Raw genomic sequence first — 26,912 nt, 5'->3', positions numbered from 1 at the left:
TTATAATCAGACTGGGCACCATCATCAACATCTCCTGTTCCAGACTGAGTTTTTTATGGTCTTTGCTTTTTATCACAGGAATCATCAGAAAACTCAACATTGGGGTGCCTGGGTGGCTCAGTGGGTTTAGCCTCTGCCTTTGGCTCAGGTCATGATCTCAGGGTCCTGGGATCCAGCCCCACATCAGGTTCTCTGCTCAGCAGGGAGTCTGCTCCCCCCTCCCCACCACCTGCCTCTCTGCCTACTTGCGATCTCTCTCTGTCAAATAAATAAAATCTTAAAAAAGAAAAGAAAGCTCAGCATTGCAAAGATATGCTATAGAAAGGAATATAGTGCATTTCATTGTTTATACCATAAACTACCTCCAACTGGTAGTTCCAAGGATGTCCAGAAAATGCCAACTATCCTATGTTTCCCTTGAATGTTCAAAATGCCCCATGCCTTCCTATGAGGTAGATAAAATGCACTAGGGTAACTCGGTATACAGTTTGGAAGCCACAGAATACAAATTTTATCCATATCTAACTCTCACTGCATAGTAGGAAAAGAATGGAACATAGTGATACATCTCTACACAGAAATGTCAAGATGCTTCTGTCTAAAGGACAGAAGCAAATCAGGACAGCAAGGCAAGATCCTCCCAGTTTCCACCGGCCACCAAGAGCAAGGAGCAAGCCTTTGAAACAAAGACTACAATTTATGGAATAATCAATCATTTCCCTGTCTGAAAAGAGCTATCTATCTCTTACTGGGAAGAAGATCCTGGAAATTCTGGAAGAGAAAACTAGTAACACCGAGGTTGTGACTTATCAAAGAGTTGGTTCTTCAGAAACCACTAGAGAATTAACACACTAGGACAAAGCCATTTAGACACACCCAACCTGCTCTGAATCAGACAGAGGGAGCTGGACACACCTACTTACTCACAATCTAAAAGCAAGAAGTGTAGCTTCTATACATTCAGTGAATTTCCCGGAGCCCTGTAGGGATCTATGCATGTTGTAGCTACTCTACTAACTATCTGGTAGCCGAACAATTAAATGAACATTAAATAAAATATTCCTGTGTTTTGGGTTCATTAAAATAGTGGCATTTCCTGACATCAATCTGCTTAAGATCCATAGTCGTTTCTTTCATTAGGATAGAAGTGATTTCACTTACCAAATTGAGGGCAGAACCTCAAATTCTAAACCTCAGTCAGGTGCTGTGTTCCCCCTATTTTCCCCTAGAAGAAGAGTCTTTCTGAGTTTCTATCACAATGGCTTCCACATTTGAAATCATATCATATCATATCATTTATAATTTTTTCTAATGCTGAGATGTAGAAGTCTAAATATTTGAAGAGATGGCCCATTCTCCTTACATATGCATGGGTCCCTAGAGTGGTATCCAGTATTTTGAATAATCATTGCATATGACTGCTTACCTAGCACTTCTTCCTCGAATGCACCTTCAGCACTGCTGCAGCCGACCTCGCACGATTCTCGCTGTAGAGACATGTACCATCCTGGTCAGTGCAGCCTTCCTCCTGCTTTTGCTGATTCATTTCAACTACATCGTGACATTCAAGTGCCTGGTGTGTAAGTATACCTCTCTATCAATTCTTTCAACTGCAATTCTTTAAGTTTCCATTTGCTAGTGGGATTAGAAGAACATCTTTCGAACTTTTTTGACCATGTCCCAAATTCCAAAAGACATTTAACAAACAACATAATACACACATACATGTTGGGGGAAAAAATCTGGAAATAGTACTTACTTTTTTCCCCTTTTTTTTAACACTTTTACTGAGGCATATTTCATATGCTATAAAATTCACCCATTTAAAGTACAGGATTCAGTGTTTTTTAATATATTCATGGAACTGTGCAATCATCACTACATCTAATTTTAGAACAAGTTCATCCCATTAAGAAATCCTGCACCTGTGATGCAAACATACATGTTCTGTTCTAGTCTATTCTTTCATTTTGTTTGTTGTGACTCTTTATTCACTAAGTTGATTTCATGATCCTCTAATGAGTGACATCCCACAATGTCAGAAAGTACTGAACTCAACAATGCAATTAAATGTTTGCCATCTTGGTCAAAGGTTTAGTGAGTTAGTAACAGAAAACTCTAGCCTAAAATGATGTCTATTTATTTTATATACTCATACTTTCCTTCAGAAATTAAAAACTTACTAAATTTCATAGTAATTTGAACATCTTAATGAATATCTTAATACTAATGTTATATTTTAAGGTCTATAAAAACCTAGTAATGATTAGCATTTTACTTCATTAACTTAAAACAGTAAACATTTTCATGATCCAGACATAAATTTCCTGCAACTCTTAACAGATGCATTAGCATTCGTTAGAAAGAAGGAAGGAGGAAAGGAAGGAAGGAGAAGGAAAGGAAAAAGGAAAGGGAAAAAAGGGAAGGAAAGGAAAGGAAAAAGGAAATAAAACTTTGGAGAAAAGGCACAAATTTAAGACCATAACACAATCATGATCCATCTTCCTGCTTTCATTCAGTTTGCATTTATAATACCTAGGACAACATGCTGTTGTTTCTCATGGAGATAGTGGAAACCATGACACAATACATTTGCCCTAAACATCCCAAGTACTTTGCAAACATTAGCTGCACAATGTTTGACCTATTCACTCAAAGGAAGTGCAGACTGATAAACTCGGGTTTGCTTAGTTAAGGATTAATTTAAATACCTCAGTCTGGGCTCGGGATTATTTAACTTAAGGGCTTAGTATACTTTTCACATTCTTTTTGCAGGCTCCAATAAAATGCTTGTTGAATAAATATACCAAGTGGCAACAAAATTATCATGTAACTGGAATTTTTTTCCAAGCAGTAAAACCAAGGAAGAAGAAAGGAAATAGAATAGAGTTTATTTGGAAATATTGCTAGTCCTGACTATTCAGTAAATTGTGGGTTTATTTTTCCTGCATCTTTTCAGAGGAAAATATATAATAAAATTTGGATCTATGTAGGCGTTTAACTATTTTGTTACTCTACGAAGCTTGTATTTTTTTCGGTTTTATTGAGATATAATTAACTTATAAATTGTGTAAGCTTAAGGTATACAACATGTTGATTTGATACATTTATATATTGCAAAATGATTACCACTATAGCATTAGCTAACATCTCCATCCCATCACGTAATTACCATTTCTTTTTTTGTGTGAGGACATTTGAGATCTACTTTCTTGGCAACATTAAGGCATAGAATGCAGTATTATTAGCTATTAGCTAATAAGTTAGCTAACAAGTTCACCAGAACTTATTAATATTAAAACTGGAAGTTTGTATTCTAAGAAGTTTAAATGTTATATCAAGTGGAGGCAACACTATAAATTAGATTCTCTCCCTCTCCCTCTCTCTCATCTAACATTGGGCTTAGAATGACATTATCCAGTGCTCAAATTGCCTAGAGAGAATCTAAAGGTGGTCAGATTTAGGGAAATCAGAGAATATGAGCCCAGAATCCCTGAACGAGGCATGTTTACAGTGTATCCCAGGGCACTGAGCTACCATTCCCATTGCAGAAGCCAAGTTCATGCTTCCCAAGGGCTATATCAGTCTGCTGTCTCTGTACTAGTCCACACTTCAATTTCTCCCATAGTAGTAAAACCAACTTTCACCAACTAGCTCCACCTTGTATTTTTTTTTAAGATTTTATTTATTTATTTGACAGACAGAGATCACAAGTAGGTAGAGAGGCAGGCAGAGAGAGAGAGGAGGAAGCAGGCTCCCTACTGAGCAGAGAGCCCGATGAAGGGCTTGATCCCAGGACTCTGGGATCATGACCCAGGCTGAAGGCAGAGGCTTTAACCCACTGAACTACCCAGGCACCCCTCCACCCCTGTATTTATCAGACAGGTACACATGGTGGCAATGCCTTTTCTTACTCCTGTAACCCAAGGAGGACATGCCCACCCCCATCCTGGGATGCCCCTAGTATAGCCTCTCCACATGAATTGTGGCTTCCTTTCCCTAAAAACTATTCATTCACTCATTCATTCAAAAAATGCTTATTGAGTACATACTTTGTGTGTGTGCCAAGCAATGGTATAGGCTTTAAGGATCTAAAAGTAAGCAAGACTGGTAATTTCCCCACCTTCATGGAATTTACATTCTCTTAGAGGAAGAAGACATGGGGTGCCTGGGTGGATCAGTTGTTAAGTGTCTGCCTTCAGCTCAGGTCTATGATCCCAGGGTCCTGGGATCGAGCCCCACATCAGGCTCCCTGGTCTGCAGGAAGCCTCTTCTCCCTCTCTCCCTTCCCCTGCTTGTGTTCCTGCTCTTGTTGTCTCTCTCTCTGTCAAATAAATAAATAAAATCTTAAAAGAAGAAGAAGACAGAAGACAGACAGACAGACAATGAGTAAAAATAAATAAATAAATAAAATACATTCAGGTAACAAGAAGTGCTATGAAGACAATAAAGCAAGGTAAAGGCATAAGGCATGACTAGGCAGGAAGGAGAATTTGTCTTCTCAGGGTACTCAGGAAGAACCACGCAGAGAGGATTCTGGAGAAGGACCTGAGTGACTGCAAGCATCTGGGCTCATAAAAGTTCTTAAGGACAAAAGCTAGGAGGCAGAAATGTTCCCTCTGTATTCTAAAGAGGGAAAAGCCCATGTGGCAGGCAGAGAACAAGGGAGAGGGGATGCAAGATAGGGCCCAGCAAAGGGTATTTCATAAGCTTTCTCAACAGCAATGCAAAGCCATAGAAAGGTTTTTAGGAAAAATATGATTTAATTTGCATTTTCAATTAGCAGGGATAAGCCATCTCACTGGCTGACATCATTTTCCAAGTTATAGTTTGCTAAGCTAACTCTTCCAACATAATTCCTCCAACAAATGTGTACAGAAATTCCCAGCTTCCTAGGTTGAAGCATTAATGGTTGAAGAGTTGATTTCCTCCTGCAGGTGTGGGTAGTTTCCATAGATCTATCTCAATCTCTGTACCTCTATAGCATGTATTGCTGTTCAGTTCTACTTTATTTAAAGTGTAAAACAGCCCAGTATACAAAGAAAAGAACAGAATAATAATGTGAGTTATAACAGAGAGAAAAGCTTTATGTCATATACCCACAGACGGCAGGCAGTGCGCTGATCAGCAGGAAACTACTGCATTAGCAATCCAATCTCAGGCTGCTTCTGGGCTCAAGAGGCTTGAACCATCCCTGACTTTCTTAGCAATATCTTCCCAGGGATGGTTTTGGTGGGGGAGGGTGGCAATGTTACTTTAACCACATAAAAGTTCTCAGGCAGTTTTTGATTTTTTAAAAATCTCAATTAGGAAAGCCTTATAATTGTTTTTTTACATATGGAGTGAATTTGGCCTCCCCCCGCCCCGCCCCACCCACACCTTGGCCCCATCTACTCCCAGGGGAAAATCACTCAGGCACAGAGAAAGCACAGACTATTGAGAAAATGATCCAATGTAACATTTTGTGTTGTTTATTTTTATTCTCTAGTAGAAAGAAAATTTTTGTTTTATTAATGGATGGTAAGTTATATTCCTTTCCCAGACAGAATAAAATAGTTCTGTCCTTTGGTTTCAAGGACATTTAAATAGAATACAACATGGGTTTTAAACTGAGAAATAATATATTCTCTCCATAAACCTCTCTGGTTGACCTAAAACTAATTCTGAGGACCATAGAATCTGGAACAGTTGAAGAAGATCAAGTTGGAAAAAAAAATCGAAATCCCTAAGGTCTTTCTGAAAAAGAGGAGAAAATCCAGTGCAGGGGAGGAGCCACCAGAAGGAGAGGGAGCTGAGAAAAGAGACCTGAGCAGCCAGAGTCAGCAGGAAGACACTTATTATCATAGTAGGGAAAAAACAATAATAAAATATCTTAAAAGCTGTGCTTTAAAAAGTTGTCAAGGAGTTTGTTGAAGAAGGAAGAAAATTGTAAATACGGTGTTCTTTTTTAATATACATATTAAAGGATAGACTACTGTGATTTATTATGAAGGCTTAGGCGGCTTCTTCATTCTTATTTTAATAGCTTTTTAAATCTAAGAGATAAAGACATGGGGTTTGATGACATCCGTTTTGTGCTTGCCAACTCACCTCACAAACAGGGGCATAGGTGTCATTCTGCACAGGAAAAAAGAAAAGTGAAATTACTCAAAATCCTTAAGGTTGTAAATAATTTTAATGACACTTTTTCAAATTAATTTCTTGCCCCACCATTGACAAATAACCAATAAAAACAATCAAAATCAAGGAACCCAGAGCTAGGCCTTCAGTCCAGGCAAGCCACTGTATGAACAGCTATAAAAATTATGTTTGTGGGGAGCCATTGGTTAAGCAACAGACTCCTGAACTTGGCTCAGGTCCTGATCTCAGCATCGTGAGGTGGAGCCCATGTTGGGCTTAAATTTTCCCTCTCCCCTTCTGTTTGCATCTCCAGAAAAATGGTGCAGTTTGATGTCTACAAGAAAATCCCAGTTGACCAAGAGGTGATCTGCGGTGGACGGGGTAAGAAAATGAAGAGGTGTTGGCAGATGCCCAGTGGAGACAGAAGCTGACATGGAAACCACCAAAAGCTCTGGCTAGCAAAGGTGTCCCTGCCCCTGTCTGGACTGGCTGCTCTGGTGCCGACTATACTGCCTGGACTGTCGCCAGCATCAGATGGTCCTTCCCACTCAGTAACCTGGCAAGTGCTGTCTGAGCACCTGCTGTGTGCCTCTCACGATGTTCTGAGAAACAGACAGTGGGAACAAGAAAGAGAGACCCCTTCTGATGGGCTTACAGGTCAGAGCAAAAGAGCAAACACAGACCAAAGGATGATTTCCATTGGAATTCATAAAAAAGGGCACCAAAGAAAGGTAAAAGAATTCTTAAATGTGTTATAGTTCCCAAATCCAGAAAATGCCCACTCCACTTTTTGGTAACTCCCATTTTATGGGGCACATAGCCAGGAATGTGAGAGTAAGCCTAACCCTGTTCCAGAGACCTGAGCACAAGACCATACAAGAAAAGCTATGAGCACCATTTGGAAGGAGAAGTTAATGTCCTTATTTAAATCTCAATGATAGAGTTTCACTTGTTAATAGGAAACAATATTAGGATTACCCCAAATCACCATGATTCAACCTCAGACCTGAACAACCTGAACAAAGGAATCCACCCTTAAGACAAAATTCTTAATCCCTATATCAGAGTAATGACAGTGTATCCGGCACAAACAAGAGGAAAATTCTATTATTATTCTAATGTATTGAGGGGGAAAGTAAAGTACCAAGAAGTGAAGTTCCTTAACCAGTTACACACTAAGTGGCAAAGCTGGGATTAATTAAAAATTAAAAATAAAGCATTTGGGGATGTATTTTCTATATAGCGTGGAGTAAACAAAGGGGTTTGTGACCTCTGGATTAGAATGCTGCCATGTTACCTACAGAAAAACTCCCAACACCACCTAGGGCCTTGCTGGCCAAAGTGTCATTCAGGAACTATAAGCATCACATCACCTGGGAGCTTGTTACAAGTACAGAATCTCATGTCCTGCCCCAAGTCTTCAGAATCAGAATGTGCATTTTATCAAGACCCTAAGATAACTGAACTTTAACCTTTGAGAAGCACAATAGTAGGGAATTTGACAAATGCCTGACAGTCTACCTAAAGGCCATTATAGTTTAGAGCAATTATGGGTATTCCTGGGTTCCACAGTTTGCATTCACTTCCCCGGGTCTCCAGTTGCATTAATAGCATTTATCTCAATTTTTCCCCATTATTAAGTATCAGTCAGGCTATCATACTTTTCCTTTAGGGTCATGCAAACTCCATGAAAGCCAATGGAAATTCAAATGGGAATCCTCTTAGATAACTTTTCTCTTGAAAGTGATATTAGTACCGAAACAGAAATATAATTAATACTTACACATTTTAAAGCACAGTTTTCCTGCTCTACAGAGTTCCAGAAATGACATCCTTGGATGCACTGCAAGAGACATAATAAGAGAAAATGGTGACTAGAGAAGGGTGACTTTTTCTTGCTACCTGATTAGGGCCACATAGTAACAGAATGTATCTATCCAGGAACCTGTGGTCTCAAAAGGATCAGAACCTTTGCAATCCTAAGCAGACTTCTCCTATTTCCAGGGAGAGTGGGGCTTGGGGTGACTCACTGCAAGGCAGCTGGGTTGCTGAGCAGAGGTGGCATGGACAGGCCTAGAACCCAGAGATCACCCAATCTTCAAGGAGCACCCTGTCCCCTGGGTAGCTGGCAGCAGGGAAAGTCCTGGACACTGTGGCATCGAGCATATCATGGGTCCTGGCCATGTCCTTGCACAACAAGCAAAACTCAAAACTGGGGACTCAACCGGAAGACAGCATACCAAAACTGGAAGAAGTCCACAGTTGGGGAAGTGTGTTCATTTTGAGTCACTATACACTAGTTGAATAAGTGGGTACAGGTGCAAACCAGTAATAAAACCATAAATGTAATTATTAGGAGAAACACTGGAGACCATCTCATCCAACCCTCTGAGACAACAGGTAATAAAACGAAGTCTCAGAAATATTAAGTAATTTGCCCCAAGCCACACAGCCAGTCATGGAGTTGGCTTAGTCCTGTGTGTTCCTTCTTCCTCGACACACTGTGCCTGGGTTCATTTTTGAATATTCTGTAATTTAGACTTCTTGCTATTTTCAGTTGAACTTCCTCCATCAAGGAAAGAAATGAGACTCTACTTAGGAATTATTCTTATTGTAATAAAACCTGACTATGGTCCCATTCTTATCAACACAAACACTATAAACTTCCTGACAGTGGAAGTAATTACTCACCGGTTCACTCAGATTGTATGTCGTGCCAATGTCAAGCTGTCGTCCCTGAAGTGAAGAAGGAGATCAGAAACACCAGCTATCAATCTTGTGTCCAGTACAACTACCATAGCTTTTTTTTTTTTTAAAGGCTTCCTGGAATAGTGTTTTCTAACTATAAAATACAATGTTTTAAAGTCATTAAATCAGTCATGAAATCTGGTAAAATGTCAATGCACATTATAAGATGGAATGCCTGAGAATTCTGAAGAAATTATCAAGGCAGAGCAGGGGGCCTGTAAGGAGTGGTTAAGGACCATGGACATATTCTCTCACACTGTATGAAGGAAGCCTGTGACTTTAGTCAATTCATCAAGTCAAAGGATTCGGGTGTTAAAGATGAATTATGGTCAAGTTTTGTTTTTGGTTTTTTTTCAGCAGTCTAAGAATAGTGAAAAAATATAAATTCAGAATTTCACATATAGTAAAACATCAGATTACTCTGTTTTTTTTCTCATATTTTCATAAATTTTAAGGACTTTTTGTGGTGAAAGAAATAGGAACGAAGGGGGGGGAATCTTATAAATTGTCCATCCTCTCCTGGTTGTTACATGCGTAGAGTCCTTGATAAACTGAAAGGCTTACAAAGGATGACAATATTGGGCCTATGATGATCACGTATGTGCCAATAGCGTTCTACGGATAGATCTAATAGTCAGCATCCCACACTGACTGACTTAGAAATATGAGTAGAGGATAACTAAGTGAATAGACCTAGTACCTCTAATTGGTACTGCTCAGAATATCCCCTGAAAAGTCACAGGATTTGAAACACTGCATTGAAGAGATGATTAATCCAGCCAGGAGCATGCTGTCTGACCTTGGCTGACCCAGCACTATAAGCAAGATATGTTCCAGGAGATGATAGAAAATCCAAAGGAGTCCTGGAGGTGTTTAGTTTCATTTTTGTTTTTTAAGATTTATTTATTTATTTCAGAAAGAGAGAGAGAGAGAGAGAGCAAGCAAGCAGAGGAAGGCACAGAGGGAAAGAATCTTGACGCATACTCCCCACCCAGCAGGGAGCCTGGTGCAGGGCGTGGGGTTGGATCCTATGACCCATGAGATCATGATTCTTGAGATCAGGACCCAAGCGGAAACCAAGAGACAGATGCTTAACCGACTGAGCCATCCAGGCACACCCCACTCCAGGTGGTTGAAGCCTCTCTTGAGGGCTTCTGAATAGCCCTCGATTTTCAGAGGGAAGAGAAGGTCCGTTGAACACTAAGTTCACTGAGCGTTCTCTCCCCTTCTAGGTAAGAGCCATTCATTGGAGGAGGAGAGCCTCCTCCAATGGCCTTGCACTCTGCGGTTTCATTAAGGAAGTAATCAGACACAGGAACCAAAGTACCAAAGTTGCTTTTTCCCCTGCCATTTGATGTGTGACTGAAGATTGCTCTGGCCTCCATTCCCTAATTACATTTGTAGAGAAAGGAGGATGCTTCATGTGTTTTGATTTTTGATGAGAAATACTCAGAGAGTCAGAACTGCATCTTTTAGATTAATTTTGCAGCAATGGGCATAATAATGCTTTGTTTCCATGATTTCACTCAAAAAAAAAAAAAAAAAGCTATTGATTCCCCTTTATATGATTGAACCACAATCATATACAATGAAGTCTAAGAGGGCATTTGCAATTAAATTTTTTCAGATCCCTTCAAAAATCTGTTGCTCACAAAAACAAAAGAGAAGTTGCTGGGCAGTTTCTGCATTTCATTTTGAACAGCAGGCCAACAGAGCTGTTTCTTGGTGACCATAAAGTCACATTGTAACAGTCTTGAGTCCTTTCATTGGCAGCTCTCAAGACTAAATTGAACGGGCTGAAGAGAGAGCCGCCACAGGGCCTTGAGCAAGGTAGCTTCAGGAGTCAGGTCTATGGGGTGATGAAGAAGATGCTGTCAACTGTTGTCCTCAACATTATTAGAGCTACCATTCAGCAACTGATCCTACGTTCCGACAGGTTACCAGCTGTTTTACGCCAAATCTTATTCAACCTCTCAATGGCACTAGTAGGTATGTATTATTACTAACCCCCTTGGACAGCTGAGACCCAGGGAGGTTCAGTGACTGGCTCAAGAGTTAAAATGGAAAGAAGGCTGAGAGTTGTCTCCAGAACCTGTCCTCTTAACCAAAGTACGATGCTCCCTGTGATCTGCACCAAATTCACAGTCCTCCCTTTGCAGGGAGACTCCTCCTCGGTTTACCGGAGCACCGCATCCTCCAACGAGCCGCTGGAAACCCACAACCCCAGCCCTGGATCCTAAATCTTCTTAACCCATTTCTACCACTTGGCACAACGTTGTCTCTCTCCCGCCCCACCCCCCTCATCCGGAACTACTTTCATTTCTTTACTTCCTACCCTGGGAAACGAAACTGAGCAGTATGCTCTGCATTTTAGTCCCATATAGGACACCTGTGCCTCATGTGACATTGAAGTATTCTCATCTGACACATAAGTCAGAGAGTATTTAGTGTATAAAGTTCTGTGAGGATTCAACTAAATAATGTACTATTAGAGTACAGTACTACGCACTGGGGATATTAGTAATATTAGGTGCAAACACCTTTCCTAAACTTCTCTCTGGTGAGTGACGCCATAATCTCTTCAGATATATTTCTTGATGAGCGTGAGAGCACTGGTTTATCGCACCTTTGCCAACTATAAATGTTTTTATCTTTGCCAATTTGATGAAAGCAAAGTCAGTCATTCTGCAATTCTGTGAGGCTGCATACTTATCAATAGGCGTTAGCCATTTTCTGCTTTTTATTTTGTGAAGTAGGTCTTCATGTTCTAAACTTGTTTTATTTTTCTTTAAGATTTTATTTATTTATTTGACAGAGAGAGCGAGAGAGCCACAAGCCGGGGGAGCATCAGAGGGAGAGGGAGAAGCAGACTCCCCACTGAGCAGGGAGCCAGTGAGGGGGTGAAGGCAGCCACTTAACCAACTGAGCCATCCAGGTGCCCCTAAACTTAATTTAAATACTTTTTATATATAAGGTTTGGTTAAATTTCTGTTCATCCTATGTAATATTTTTCCTACTTGGGGGGCTTTTTCTTGTGCTCTGTTTATTGTCCAGTAATTTAAGTTTCTAAGTAGTTAAATTATTCATAATTTCTTGTAGGGATTCTGTATTTTTGAAACAACCTTCTTAAGGCATTGCCACTCCAAGACTGTAGAAATATTCACTTCTAATTTATTCCAACGTATCTATGGGGTGAAGTCTTGTTTCGTTTTGTTTTGTTTCTGTTGTTTGTTTTATCTAAATCACAGTATTTTTAACAACTCCTGGAATCTATGCGAATCTGGTAGCATTGTTAAGGAGTTAGGTTTTTTAAAATTTGCCTGAACTTTAAAAAAAAAAACACTTTATTTTTGGGGTGCCTGGGTGGCTCAGTTGGTTAAGCGTTCAACTCTTGGTTTTGATTCAAGTCATGATCTCAGGGTTGTGAGACTGAGCTCTCCATTAGGTTCTGCACTCAGTGGGGAGTTTGCTTCTCTCTCTCTCTCTCTTTCCCTCTGCCCCTCCTCCTGCTCTCTTTCTCTCTCTCTCTCAAATAAATAAATAAGATCTTTTTTTTAAAAAAAAAAACAACATGTGCTGGCTTCAGCAGCACATATACTAAAAAAACAGACTTCATTGTCAGATCCCACGCATGCATAGCCGCCCCCATTATCCACATCAGTCACCAGAATGGTAGTTTTTACCAAGGATAGATCTACATGGACACAATAATAATCCCCTGAAGTCTGTAGTTTACCTTAGGGCTCACTCACAGTTGTATATTCTGTGGGTTTGGACAAATGTATAGTGACATGTATCCATCGTGATATTGTACAGAGTATTTTCACCGTTTCTAACAATCCTCTGCGCTCTCCCTATGCATCTCCCCACCCCATACAAACCCGCGCCTGGCAACCACTGATCTCTTCATCCTCTCCATCATTGTGCCTTTCTAAAATGTCATGTGTTTGGACTCATCCAGTACAGGGTCTTTTCAGGTCAGCTTTTTCACTTAGTGTATGTCTTTAAGGTTCATTCCACGTCTCCTCATGCCTCGAAAGCTCATGTCTTTTCAGCTCTGAATAATAGTTCACTGTCTGGATGTGCCACAATTTACTTATTCACTCACCTACTGAAGGAAGGTGTTATTTTTTATGGTAAACGAACAGTCCCACTTTGGTCCGAACAACCGTCTTTGTCATATTCCACACTTCCTTTTGTGCACGGCTTCCCTCCCACACTGTATTCCCTCTTCCTGATCTGCCCACCCCGACACCAGTAAAAACTGTGCTAATTCCTGGATATTTTATGGCATTTTTGGATTCTGGTTCTGTTCTATTATCTTGCTATAAAGTTATACATTGATATACAAGAAAGGTATTGATGTTTTATTTATTTATTTATTTATTTTTAAAGGTTTATTTATTTATTAAAAAGGTTTATTTATTTGACAAAGAGATCACAAGTAGGCAGAGAGGCAGACAGAGAGAGAGGAGGAAACAGGCTCCCTGCCAAGCAGAAAGCCCGGGACCCTGAGATCATGACCTGAGTGGAAGGCAGAGGCTTAACCCACTGAGACACCCAGGCGCCCCTTGTTCTTTTTTTTAAAAACAGGATAACCTCTGAACTCTAGTTTCTAATGCCTTGCATTGAATTGAACTGAAGCTTCTAACAGAACATTTCTCAACTCTAGTTCCTGAGTCGTTGGGACTTGCTACTCAAAAAAAAAAAGAAAAAAGGTTTTATTGCCGAAGAAGATAAGAAAATTATGATTAAACAAAGCCATTAATATGCTGTTATGCCTTGTGAATCTACACAAAGCTGGCAAAAAGCATTCCCGTAAACTATTTGACTGTTGATGTCATTTGTTTCTTTTTCACGAAGGCTGCCACAATACTAGTGTTCTGAAGAACCTTCATTATTTTTTGTTCTCTGCAGCACAGGCACATATAACTCAAAAATATTAAGTCAGTTACTACATTCAACTAATACCTACAGATCCCTCAAATGATAGAAATTGTTCATGCTCAGCATAGAACTATGATCTGTATACATTTGGACAGCAGTTCTAAACTTTGTTTTATATAAGACTCTGTGTTTCTTTTTAAAAAGCAAAGATGCCTCAGGGTCAAGAACCACCCAGTGAAATAAAAGATGACCTTCGCAGCTAACGTCCAGGCTTCAAAGAATGGCTCACATGAAAAATGCGAACAGTATCATAAACTCGAGCACTTTACATATGCTTTCCCTTGATCCATGGCTATATCCACTGTGCATTCACCTAACTTTTGTCCCTCCAGGCCCTGTGTGGGAGGCCCCGATGGAGAACATTGATGAGAGGCGCTAGGCAAATTGGCAGACCATGTCTACCCCAGTGGCCACCGCATCGGCGGGGCCTGTGTCTGTGGGTGGTGAACGGAAGGCAGTGCAACAAAGGAACAGACTGTCTGCTCCTACTGCCTGAAACCCAGGAGCCCACACAAAGATAAGACAAAACGAAACATAACTAAAAAAATGAAACAAAATAAAACGGAGACTACGGTAATGGAAACCACCAACACCAGCTTTGACAGTAAGGGGAAATTAACAAATTATAGTGGACATTTATGGGATGGGAATATTCTAAATATACTGAAGATCCCATTTCCATAAAAACGTCAGGGTATAGGAAAAACTTACAAGGTCACGTTAGGTGAAAAAGACAGATGCACAACTGTATGTAAAATTATATACATATTTGAAGAGAAAATGAATTTTTCTTTTTCTTTTCTACTTCTATACCTTATAAATATTTTGCAGCGAATGTATCTTCTAATCAGGGGAAATTTTAAAATTATTCAATAAAGAATACAAATGGGGCGCCTGGGTGGCTCAGTGGGTTGAGCCTCTGCCTTTGGCTTGGGTCATGGTCTCGGGATTCTGGGATCCAGCCCCATATCAGGCTCTCTGCTCAGTGGGGAGCCTGCTTCCCCCCTCTTCTCTCTCTGCCTGCCTCTCTGCCTACTTGTGGTCTCTATCTATCAAATTTAAAAAAAAAAAAAGAATACATATTATAGTCTTATTTTTCCATGTTTAAGTTTGGATGATGACTGTCAAAGCCTAATGTATACAATCCCACCTTAATGGCAATAAGGTCTTCCAACAGTGATTTATATAAAATACCAAACTTTTTTAAAAAACACTACTATCCATAGAAAGCTTAAGTAGTGTTTTAATCTCTAGTTTAAATTAAGCCAGAAGAGTGTAACACAGATAATTAGCCTTTTTATCCACCCAGGACTTCTACCCCTAACACTTTAGCATAACAAGGGGTACTTTTATTATTGGAAAAAGTAGGATTATAAATAGCTCCTAAGCTGTCAAGCTATTTCCTTTGTCTCTAGATAAGAAGTGTACATCTTTCCATGGCTAGAAAATATTTGGGGTTTTTTGTTTATTTGTTTGTTTGTTTTTTAACAATTAATTCAGGGGCTATTTGAAGCACAAACATGTCCCAATAACTCAAAGATATGGAACATTTTATAGGGGAAGGATATTCAGAAAACTCATTATTGAAAAAAAATTACAAATGCACAGGTAGAAGTAAAGGAACTTAAAAACAAGTCTTGCTTTTCAAATTAAACGTTGTTTTATCTGCATCTGCTCCCTTGGGCATCCACCTCCCCATACAACCCTCCGTCCCACCATAAATGCTACTGCCGTCTGCAACTAGGAGACATGGCCCTATGGCCAACCCTATTTCTTGCTTCCAGACAAACAAATGGTTTGGAAATAGACAAGTTTAAATTGATATTTTAAATACATGCACAATCTGGACGCCTGGGTGGCTCAGTGGGTTGAGCCACTGCCTTCGGCTCAGGTCATGATCTCGGGGTCCTGGGATCGGGTCCCGCGTCGGGCTCTCTGCTCAGCAGGGAGCCTGCTTCCTCCTCTCTCTCTCTGCCTGCCTCTCTGCCTACTTGTGATCTCTCTCTGTCAAATGAATAAATAAAATCTTTTAAAAAAAAAACATGCACAATTTATCGCATGTAAGCCTCTTTAAGCCAATTCCTATGCCCCCTCCCCCACAGAGAAAAAAAGAAATCTATGACCAGATAACTTAAAGAAATAAAATAGTCCTCCCCTACCTTCTGTAATTAAAAATGTTCCTAACTTATTTTTGGGGGAAAAAAATCTTTCTTGCGGTGCTACCACGTCTCATGAGAAAATCATTCACTCATTTTTAACAAGCTGAACTCTACAAGATCCAGTTCCTGCAAAGAGAAATATTAGAGCAGCAGAACTTACCAGGTTAGTTACACATGACTTTAGGCAGTGGTTTAAAACTGTACACTGTACCAGAGAAATCCATATGCCGCCAAGAGTCGCAACATTGACAAGTTTCAGAATCAGCCAGCGAATGTTCTTCATCACTTTACCAATGGCGATTTTTAGATGATCATTCTTCTCATTTTCTCCATCCCACTGTATCAGTTAAGTTTCTGTTGAAAGAGTGGCTGGTGGAGCTTGGAGTTTTGGCATATTTTTTTTTCCTGACATGTGAGAGTATCTTTGCCTTTTAAAATAACATTTAGACCATTTACTCTAGACCTTTAAATCCTAGATACCGTGTACTAGTCACGTAAGAGCTATTTCATAATTGAGTTTCCTCTTACTCAGAAAGCATCTAAAGGTTAGATCCTAGCAGTGAGCTTCGCATGGGAAGTAAACAATGTAGAAAGGGCAAACTGCCTTTCAGCGAGCCTGTGACACTTGGCACCGTCTGAAACTGGAGCTCTTCGGACCGTCCACAGCTTCACTTCTCTGGGCTTGGTTCAGCTCAGCAGGCAACTGGGTTTTTGACCATCTCTGCTGTAGCAGAAAATGGCACCATTATAATGAAGACCCATCCGAAAAACAGTCAAAGGATGCTGCAGAGGGGAAAAACAGAACCCTTTGAGACCCAATACAGATTTCAAAATTAAGAAGCAAACAAAGCTGAAATTAATAGACAAATACTCCAAGGGTATATATAGACAAGGAAGTTTGCTAGAGTACTTTGAGAACTTTGCTACATATTAACCAAAATACCGCCTTATCAAGTCTATTGAGACAGAGAGCTGAAACTAGCCACCACCGATCTGAGACATGCGCAAGTGTAACTGTCTGGAAAAGGAAATATTGTACAAGTTTCGATTAGCCTCTCATCCAGATAAAGTTAAGGATTTGAAATCTGCAAGGTACAGAAGTGAGTCATTCTGGAGAGCTATTTTTTAGGTGGCCGAGGATTAACTCTTTCAGGCCAGATAGTTTTGTGTTGGTGTCCTTCTTTATGACTTAAGTATCAAATAAACTTCCATGTGGTCTTAAATAAATTATACTAATGGAACTTCAGCTTTCCTTATTGGCATGAGGTCTCATGTGAGCAATACAGGCATGGGCTTTTTGTGTGTTTTGTTTTGTTTTGTTTTTAAGATTGTATTTATTTATTTGACAGAGAGAGATCACAGTAGGCAGAGAGGCAGGCAGAGAGAGGGGAAGGGAAGCAGGCCCCTGCCGAGCAGAGAGCCCGATGCGGGACTCGATCCCAGGACCCTGAGATCATGACCCGAGCCGAAGGCAGCGGCTTAACCCACTGAGCCACCCAGGTTTTGTTTTGTTTTGTTTTGTTTTCTGAGCTGAGCATCTTCTAGCAAATGTTAACGAAACTGGTGTTCAAGATAAAGACAAATGGTACTGACCCCAAAATTGACCCCTAAAGCTTGGTTTCATGAAAAACTTTCCCATTGTCCACCTAATTTTTGCTCATTTTCTGTATTTTTAGGATTGTTTGCCTACGGGATGAAATTTTTCTCCTTCGTTGTGCTACCAATGTCTTTTGCCTTTTTGGCGCAAATAATGTGTATAACTTTGCTAACAAAATGGACTGCTAAGCACTTTCTTGTTGTAGCTTTATTGGTGGAATGTGAAAAAGAAATATCCTTCCAATTTCAAGATTTTGTGCTGTTTTTGTTTTTTGGAATTTAACTGGCATGTAGTTGCACTCATGAAAAGTGCACTGTGTTCTAAGATATTTGTTATCGAATTACTTATATCAAAAAATTGGAAACAACCTAACAATCCAATAATATAATACTGGGTCAATGAATTCATGCATTTCCTCCTCATGGTTTCTCCACATGGACTTGTTTGGACTTCTTCCCAGCATGATGGTCTCCAGGTGATTGGAGAACTTATATGGTGGCTTCCAGCTTTGGAGGAAGTGTTCCAGTGTTAAGCTTAGTCATTGTCCTTAATGACTCAGTTTGAGAAATCACAGTTACTTTTGTTGCATTTTATTGGTTGCCAGAGTCACAAAACTGCCCTGACTCGAGGAGAGGGAAACAGGCCCCACCTCTTGATGTGAAAATAGCAAGGTCTGAGAAGAACAGATAGGATGGAAGAGACTGTTGCACTACCTTTGGAAATTTATAATCTGCCACCAAAGAGGCAGTCATCATTTGCATGGTTCTAAAAGGCAGAATTTTTTTTTAAGACTTTATTTATTCATTTGACAGACAGAGATCACAAGTAGGCAGAGAGGCAGGCAGAGAGAGAGGAAGGGAAGCAGGCTCCCTGCTGAGCATAGAGCCAGACGGGGCTCCATCCCAGGACCCTGAGATCATGACCTGAGCCAAAGGCAGAGGCTTTAACCCACTGAGCCACCCAGGCACCCCAAGACAGAAATTATATATAAATTTTTTAAGTAACCTCTACCCCAACATGAGGCTCGAACTCACAACCCCAAGATCAAAAAGTCACATGCTCTATACCCACTAAGCCAGCCAGGCACCCCTGAAAGGCAGAAATCTTAGTTATCATAGTTTCATTAAATAACACCAGACCTCAAACAATACAATTCAAAGTTTAGTTACCACAATATATGAACTGTGAAGAATTTCATTAAGAACAAACTTCTCTGCTATTTCTTTATCAGAATGAGCTTTACAATTCATTAGCAATAGTATAGATTGGATATGATCAAATATATCCAAGATTATAGTTATTGAAAATACAGAATGTACATCCTCAGACTCAGTTTTACTCCATCAGTATAAATCCAGGAAAATGAAACTTTATTGTCATCAAAACGAACCCCAAACAATGTCCTTTTGTAGTACCAGACTAAAGAGGGCCGTGCCAACCTTCAAGGCTTGAAGAATTTGTCATACAAGCGAATTCTTCCTCACGCACATATCTCCGCCGTCATCTCCTACTGCTGATCAGGCCCACTAGAACCTGACCATGGTCTACCACAGCACATAAACTGAACCTTGAACTTGGCCAAAAGATATATATTGGTCATCACCAGGGCAATAACTGTTTCTCTGGTGGGACATTTGATGGTATCAAGGGGGCAAGAGGGCATTGTCTTTCACTGTCTGTCATGTGCTCTTATCTTTTGCCCTCAGTGTTTCTCATCTTTATGTCTTCAGGGAAGGGATGATGCTACAGTAGACAAAGAAGGAAAATATTAAATAATTAGCTTTTGAGTTTCAAGGGCCAAGGCTCCAGCCTGGAGGAATGGAAGCTAAAAACACAAAGTTCAGTTTCTGATCTGCAATTTGGTCTCACTACATTATTATTAAGTTAAAATTTTATTTCAGCCTGGAACCTCAGTGGTTGGGGAAATGCAAAAGCGGACTGCTGGACATTCTTCCCCCAGGCCCTAACATTCTTGTTCTCTGCATTCTTTCCCTGAGACTGGAAGATGGAAATGGCATCCATCAGGGCGTGCCTTCCGCTTGGTATAATGAAAGATAAAAAGCACAATGTAAAGCTATAATTTGGGGTCCCTTTTTGGACTCGTCTCAAATATTTATTTACCTTGAAGTGCTCCGGGGATTTCATGACTATTATTGTTACTGTTACGATTGTGGTTCAGAGCCTTTCCCCTGTGGCACTTCCAGCTTTTTCAGAAGCCAGAAGTTCTAGAAGGCAGGTTTTAAGTGGTTGCTTTTTCTTTGTATGAGCTATTGAATAATCACTAAATATCAGCTCAAGGGTGCATGGGTGGCTCAGTAAGTTAAGTCTACCTCAGTAAGTCTACCTTTGGCTCAGGTCATGACCCCAGAGTCCTAGCATCAAGCTCCCAGCTTCATGCAGGAAGCCTGCTTCTCCCTCTGCCTCTGCCTGCCAGTCCCCTTGCTTGTATTCACTCTCTCTTAAATAAATAAGTAAATAAATAAACAGCCTAGATTTCTGCAAGGAGAGTTGAGCCTTGAACAGCATGAGAGTTGGGGCACACCAAGCCTGCTGTAGTCAAAAATCTGCATATAACTTTGAACTCTACAAAAACGTAATTCCTAATAGCCTACCGTTGACCAGAAGCCTTACCAGTAACACACACAGTTGATGAGCACATATTTTGTATGTTATATGTATTATATATTGTATTCTTACGATGAAGTAATCTAGAGAGAAGAACATTTTAAATGCCCAATGAAGAGTATTTAATGGTTTGAGGGAATTTACACCATAATATTAGGCAGAAAGACATGCATAAAACTGTATTATGTATTTGGAGATTGGCTCACCTATGAAAAATAAAACAGAAAAATAAAGGATAGAAATATCAAAGTATTTTCTCTGAGTGGTGTTTTGGTTTTTTGATTTTTTGTTTGTTTTTTAAGAAAACCTGTTTCTTGACACTTTCTCTGTTTCACATATCGCCTATGAGCTGTCCACTACAACAGGAGTGTGTCACTTCCACCACAGTCTTCAGAGGTTTCTTCCTAAACATTTCACAGCACCCTCCCTTGTCTGCTCCCTGACTCCCTGTGTCCAAGGCCCCCAACTTCTCCCAGGTGAACTCTCAATAGCTGACTCACCTGTGTCATCAAGTTGGCTCTCTGTTCTACCACTGGCTAGAGTTTAGGGCACCCTCATTCCGTAGATTGGGATCCTGTGGAGTCAACTTTTACTGGATTTCTCCTTAAACTTGTGACTCGCTTCCCATTTATTGAGTTTCTGCCCAGAGTCTGGGGTTCCATAAACTTCAGACAGACATCTCTAGGTTTATATCTTCATAAATAATATGCTCTTGGACTCCTGGTTCCCACCATGCAGTAACTGCTGGCTGAACATCCTCCAGTCCCAGCCACCAGGCTCCAGGGCTCACATAAGTGTTCATAGTGCTGACACTCCTAAGGTTTGTCCTGACCCTGCTGTCTAGCTTACCACCACTCCTTCTAGGCACCCAGTGCCTTAACCCTTATTCTTAATAAAAACATTGCTTTGTATTTAATTCTCTCAAATGTTTGCATTTTTGAAACCTTTAATCTGATTGTAGGTTAAAAGACATTGGGTCTTCCTGGACAGTATTTTCAGTGATTGAGACCAGATATTGAATGACCACTTAGACATTTTACCTAAAGCCAAGCATGGAGTGAAACCGCTTTAGAAATAGAGTGCAGGGTTCTTCAAATGCAAAGTCAGGCTCCTAAAATGTTCTCTTCTCCTAGCCTCCAGATGTCAAGGAGCCAGAGTCAACACAAGATTTTCACGCTTCTCCTCCCTCAGGAGTGCTGTGACCTTTGTCCTAACTGCAGTTTCTCCTTCCTGTGGGGGGCACAGAGGCCCAGGAGTCCCTTATCACAGGCATCACCAATGACACTTCAGGCCTCCCCCCACACCACCACCAGCCACCACCCTGTGGGGCTAGAATTGCTGTAGGCTCAAAACCTTACCCCACCCCTCCAGCCCCCAGGAAATCTGGAAAAGAGAAAAGAGCAATTGCCCAAGGACAGATAGTGGGCAGAGGTCTGGGGAAATACCCATGGAGAGTACGGAAGCAGGGAACTGATGGGAGGTGAGGGCAGGGGAGGTGGGGAACAGAGGTGGGAGGCTGGGACTTTGACCCAGAAGAGCCAAATCCCACAACTTTCTTTTTCTAATAAAGTCACATATTTTAGGAAATATGTGATCATAGTTGTAATTACTAAGTGACGTGAGAAAAATTCCAACATTGGCCTTTTTCCAGATATTGAGAAAACAATAAACGGGGGGGGGCACTAATTACATCACTTGTATTATTCTGTTTATGACTAAGTAGTCTGAGCACAAAATCAGTTAACTTTGAAGACCAACTTCAGACTTAAAAACATCTTCCCAAGAATACATCAGAGTTCACTCAGGAAAGAGAAGAACAGAAATCTTTAAGATTTCTTTGCTTCAAAAATTATTGCAATGGTAGAGAGGTTCCTGGGATAGCAGGAAATGGTTCTTGACCCTCAATGCTCATGGAGGGTTTATGAGGGGGTAGCCTTGGTAATAGGTTCCAGTACCTTTTATTTCTCTTTCCCCCAACACATGTAGCTAAAGCCAAAGCCCTCACCCTTTCTGTCTTCTGGAAATAGTATAGTAGTTAGAACACATACCAGCTATGCTGATGTCCAATCCTGGCTCCAGCTGTGAGCTAAGTGACCTTGGGAGGTCATGTGGTCCTCCTATCTCAATGATCCCATCAGTAAATGCAGGTAATGGATTCAATCTCAAAATTCTAATATCTCCCCAGTAGTAAGTTCTTAATTTCTCCATGTTTAGGAATCTTGTGGCTTAATATACTCAGGTTGTTCCAGTTAAATTAGCCATAATGATTTGCTGAACAAATACTCAACAGTTACTGAGTACCTACTATTCACCAAAGATCCTGTAAGACACTGTGAAGACAATGGTGAACCAAACAGATAAAAATCCCTGTCTTATTTGGATGACGGCTGGAGGTGGACAAAGCAGATGCTCACAGCTAAAACACATGCTAACTTATTACATGGTGATGCATTCCCAAGAGAAAAAAGCGCATATTTGCAGGGATTGAGGGGTAAGTGTGCAAGTTGCTATTTTAGATACTATAGCATTATGTAAACTCTATATAATTTTATTTATTATTAAGTGAGATATAAAATTGTAATTTTGATTGGAATGGTGAATGAGCCTTGCTAATATAAAAGAGGTTATCTGCTCACAAATTACAAACATTTGTACAAACATTTTCTTTAACTATATATAATAAAAAATGTTTCTCAATCTCTTCACCTATTTTCAATGAGAGTATTTTGATCACTTACAAGTAAAGATTACAGCTGAGAGCAAAGTGCTTTCTTGAAGTTCTTCATGGCTATTGTGCTGATAGGCACACTATTTAAACTCAGAAAGGATGTAGAACTAGCAAAGATGACTTCACATATAGCAAGGATCTACAGTTCCTCCTTAAGTCATCTGACCTGCATTTGCAAATATTATAACCCATATGTCAGACAAAGGGTCCAATTGTGTCCTTTGCTACAAAGAAAGAAATTTGACAATGCAAAATTATTGCAAAGTCCCTCCAAAATGGGAATTTATAATAATATAATTTTATATTGAGAATAATTGATATCTATTTACATTGTTGTTATTCTTAAACTGTTATGTTTAACTTTTTAATTATTGAATCTTAAAATATTTTCATTATTATTAAAACATAATTTATTACATATTACTAATTGTAACAACAATATATGATATATTTAAGTATTAAATGTGTTAAATAGTATAATTTAGTATTAGTGAAAATATATTTAACAATGTAATTTAAAATCATATAGTATTTACTTTCCTATTTTAAAGACTGGCTTTGGAGAAGGAGGTTAGTTCAAACCACCGGCCTCAGAACGTTGGGAGCTGACCGCAGAGAGACTGGGCGCACCACAACATGACCCAGCAAGCATATGTGCGGTGCCATTCCCTGCCTGAGAAGCGGGAGGTGAACTGCTTTGGGAACCTAAATTAGGGTTCCTGTTTAAAAGCTAATCATTAAGGAAAAGAGAGTCTGCAATTAGGGTTTTGAAGATATGCTATTTAAATTTTATATTTATGTATTCAGTTTAATTTCCCTCCCTTGAAAAACATGTATAATTCAGAAGGGTCCTGTTTTCTACTGAGCATTTTGAATTGACACAATCATAGCTGTTGTAAAACAGACATGAGGCATGTCCTCTTAACCCACGCTTAATGAATAGTGTTCATGTACTACACACTGAGAAATGGTTCATGCGTATTAATTAACTCACTCTATTCTCTTAAGACACAATAAAGTAATTATTGGCATTATCTATTTTATAGTTGAGAAAACTGAGGCCTGCAAAGTTTAAAAATTTCTTGGGTTTGCACAGATAGGACAGAGTAGAAGTGGGATAAAAAGCTGTATTTGTCTGACCTTAAAGTCCATAACCTTGACCTTGACCTTAACATTAACATTAAACTGCCTTTAACTAGGTAGAGTTTTCAGTGGACCATAAGAATTCCTCCCTTTGTTTGTTGTTGTTGTTGTTTTTGTTTTTTTGTTTGTTTGTTTTTTGTTTTTTTTTTTTTTTGTTTCCATTCCTCCCTTTGGACTGGAATATCTAACTAGAATGGTTCTAGGAGCGATATATTTTATTTGGCACTCTCAATTTGAATATTAAGTAGCCCCCTGCCCCTGCCAAAAACAAACAAACAAACAAACAATAATCAAACATAGGAGAGAAACAATCCCTGAACTATGGAGATGGCATTCCATATCAAATCATTTCTCAATTTTCTTAATTTTAATGAAGTTCTTGGGGGTAATGGCAATGTTTTAAGTCCATTATTATGCATTGTAATCATAATATTCCTTAAATAAATATTTACACTGTACTAGCTATTTCTCAGAATATATGAAATATGCTACCTATTTTTCAAAGGGGTTACCAACACCCATCGAAGACTGAATAAGTTTTGGGCAGCATACTAAGCTTTAGTTTGGAAATTAAAATTGTCCTTATGAACTTGAACTTGGGTTTTCCTATTTAAATAAACATATGTCCTTAGGTAAATCAGTTGAACTTATCAGATTGTTCTTCCCTGGTCTCTAGAACTGTGAAAAATTGATCCAATTAAATCACTTTAACATGTGTGAAATGACTAGATCTCACTAGTCTATACTAATCATGAAGACCACCACATTCACAAGAGTTCCCTGCCCTGTCTGCAGTTTTGAAGCTTCTCCCTGAGAGAACCCCCCACAGCAAAGTAGAATCAATGAGTTAGATAGGGATGATGGCTGTCCCTGGACTTAGGCTTTGAGTTTTGAGCTTTGAGCTTTTCATGAGCTCAAATTTTCTTTGTGTCTCCAGTTTTGGCTTTAAAATTCCTGCCTGTTCAACATTTTACTCCATTACATGTTTTAAGATAAAAAGCAATGAAAAATTGAATGAACACTGGGCCTACCTATTTCCAGACTCCTTTGAGATCACGTTTGGTCTAAGACATTTTCAGTTTTTTAGTCTGATTCTTAGTCAAGACCTTCTAAATAGATACACTATAGTAAATGTAAGAAGAATATAAAATGGTAACAGATAAAAATGAAGCCTTTGCTTCACCAGTACCTTGCAGAAGATACAAAAATATTTGTGGGTGATGACTACGGGTATCAAATGGGAAAAGTTTTAATGTCAAAAATTCAAGCTTAAGAACTCTGTATTTTCCCTGGTTGTTTATTCCAGCCACAAGGGAAGGATGGGTTCTATTTAAGCCTCAGGAACACAGGGCTGGTATTCACTAGTAAGATTTGTCCCAGATATTTAGCAGTCTTAACCAGCCACAGTGCACTGTCTTCAGGCAAGATGGCTGCATGTTCTAATATTGCAGGCAGTGTGATTGCATAAAGGCAGATCAGCTCCTGTAGTCATTACTGTGCTTTTCCAGTTGAATTTTTCCAGAATTCTCACTGAAATATTCACTCCAAAACCCTGACCCAATTCTTTTCAGGATTCTTCTGATGAGCCATGCAATCCACTGCAAGTGATTTATTTCAAGTGCATTACAAGAGAACTGTGATGTCTTCCTTATGAAATCTCCATTCTAATCTCTACTTCCATCTGTTCCTCTAAAAACGGAAGAGTCAGAGTTTCTCGGAGGAACAAGAGGGTCTGTCAATGAATCTCAAGTGACCCAGCTGGGAGGACTACGGTAAGAGAGCTGTCTCCGTGGTCACCGGGACAACTGCTGCCCTCATCAGGAGTGGACGCACTTGTCTAGAGGGACAGGTGCCCAGTTTCAGGCTTGGGAACTGCAGTCCCAGTTCGGACTTTGGACATTTCATCCTGTTCAGATTTTATTGCAGCACTTGGAAAGGTCAACAAGACAGTCTACTGAAACTAATTCTATATCAACACACAACGTGAAACTCAGTTGCTCCCCCTGCCTAACCCACTTTGGTGCCTTCGAATTTCCCTTAGGATTATTAAATGAATTAAACAAGGAGGACATCAGACGGAAGTGGCTCCAACATTTTAGTTACCTAAGTAAGCAAACCCAAGCCTAAGCCTGTAAATTCTTCAAGGTTAAGAAATCAAAACCTAAGGACAACCAATCACAAACAGCCAACGAGGCTGCTCCCAAAGAAGGCAACTGCTTAATCAAATAATTCCCTTGCTTTGCTTGTACACCTTCTCTCTAGGAGTCTTTCCCCTAAGTCCTGTTAGCAGAGTGCTCCTTACCACTTCCGGTATGGCACTGCCTGATTGAACCCATATTTACTCAAATAAACGCCTACCTCTTAACAGTTAAATATCTAAAATCCCTAAAATGTATGTGTTTACAAAGATCACCTCAGCCTACCTGTTGAGCTTCTTTCCCTCTGCTATCCTTCTCCTACATCGCCCTCCAATCAGCCACAAGTCTTTCCAGTTTCTTCTCTTTCTGATGGCCCTTGCCTCGTCAATCCTTACTGCCTGGAAGACCCACCCTTTTTTCCCCCTGACTTTTCCTTCTCATCCCTCATCTTTCTTTCCCAGATGCAACTTCACTCACCCCTGAAACCAGGTTTGGTATTTTCATCACATGGTCTTGTGGTTCCTTGCAGGTTTTGTTTTTGCCTACAGTTGGCACACTTGTAATTATTTGTTGATTGACTACTCTTTAATTATTGCATAAAGGCTGTACTTCCTAGTAGATTACAAATCCCTTGAGAATAGGAGAGATTTTCTACTGCTGACTCCTTGAACACGTTGGCTATAGGTTCAACCATGTGGAATGGATGA

At 39.9% G+C, this 26,912-nt stretch overlaps 1 protein-coding gene across 2 annotated transcripts in view; it reads right to left on the bottom strand.

Annotated features, from left to right (window-relative positions):
- ROS1 (ROS proto-oncogene 1, receptor tyrosine kinase) overlaps nt 1–16,799 on the bottom strand; it is a 114,170-nt gene extending 97,371 nt beyond the window's left edge. For both annotated transcript variants that reach the window (XM_044250043.1, XM_044250052.1), the window contains exons 1-5: nt 16,135–16,799; nt 8,812–8,856; nt 7,904–7,963; nt 6,091–6,117; nt 1,427–1,487 (exon numbers count right to left, since the gene is read on the bottom strand). In XM_044250043.1, coding sequence (XP_044105978.1) covers nt 1,427–1,487; nt 6,091–6,117; nt 7,904–7,963; nt 8,812–8,856; nt 16,135–16,257 — 316 coding nt within the window. In that variant the 5' untranslated portion in view covers nt 16,258–16,799. The remainder of the gene's footprint in view (nt 1–1,426; nt 1,488–6,090; nt 6,118–7,903; nt 7,964–8,811; nt 8,857–16,134) is intronic.
- Nucleotides 16,800–26,912: the final 10,113 nt, after the last annotated feature.

This window comes from Neovison vison, chromosome 1 (assembly GCF_020171115.1).
Source record: "Neovison vison isolate M4711 chromosome 1, ASM_NN_V1, whole genome shotgun sequence".
Taxonomy (NCBI): domain Eukaryota; kingdom Metazoa; phylum Chordata; class Mammalia; order Carnivora; family Mustelidae; genus Neogale; species Neogale vison.
Note: the sequence above shows the minus strand (reverse complement) of the source record. Positions and strands in the feature narration are given on the sequence as shown.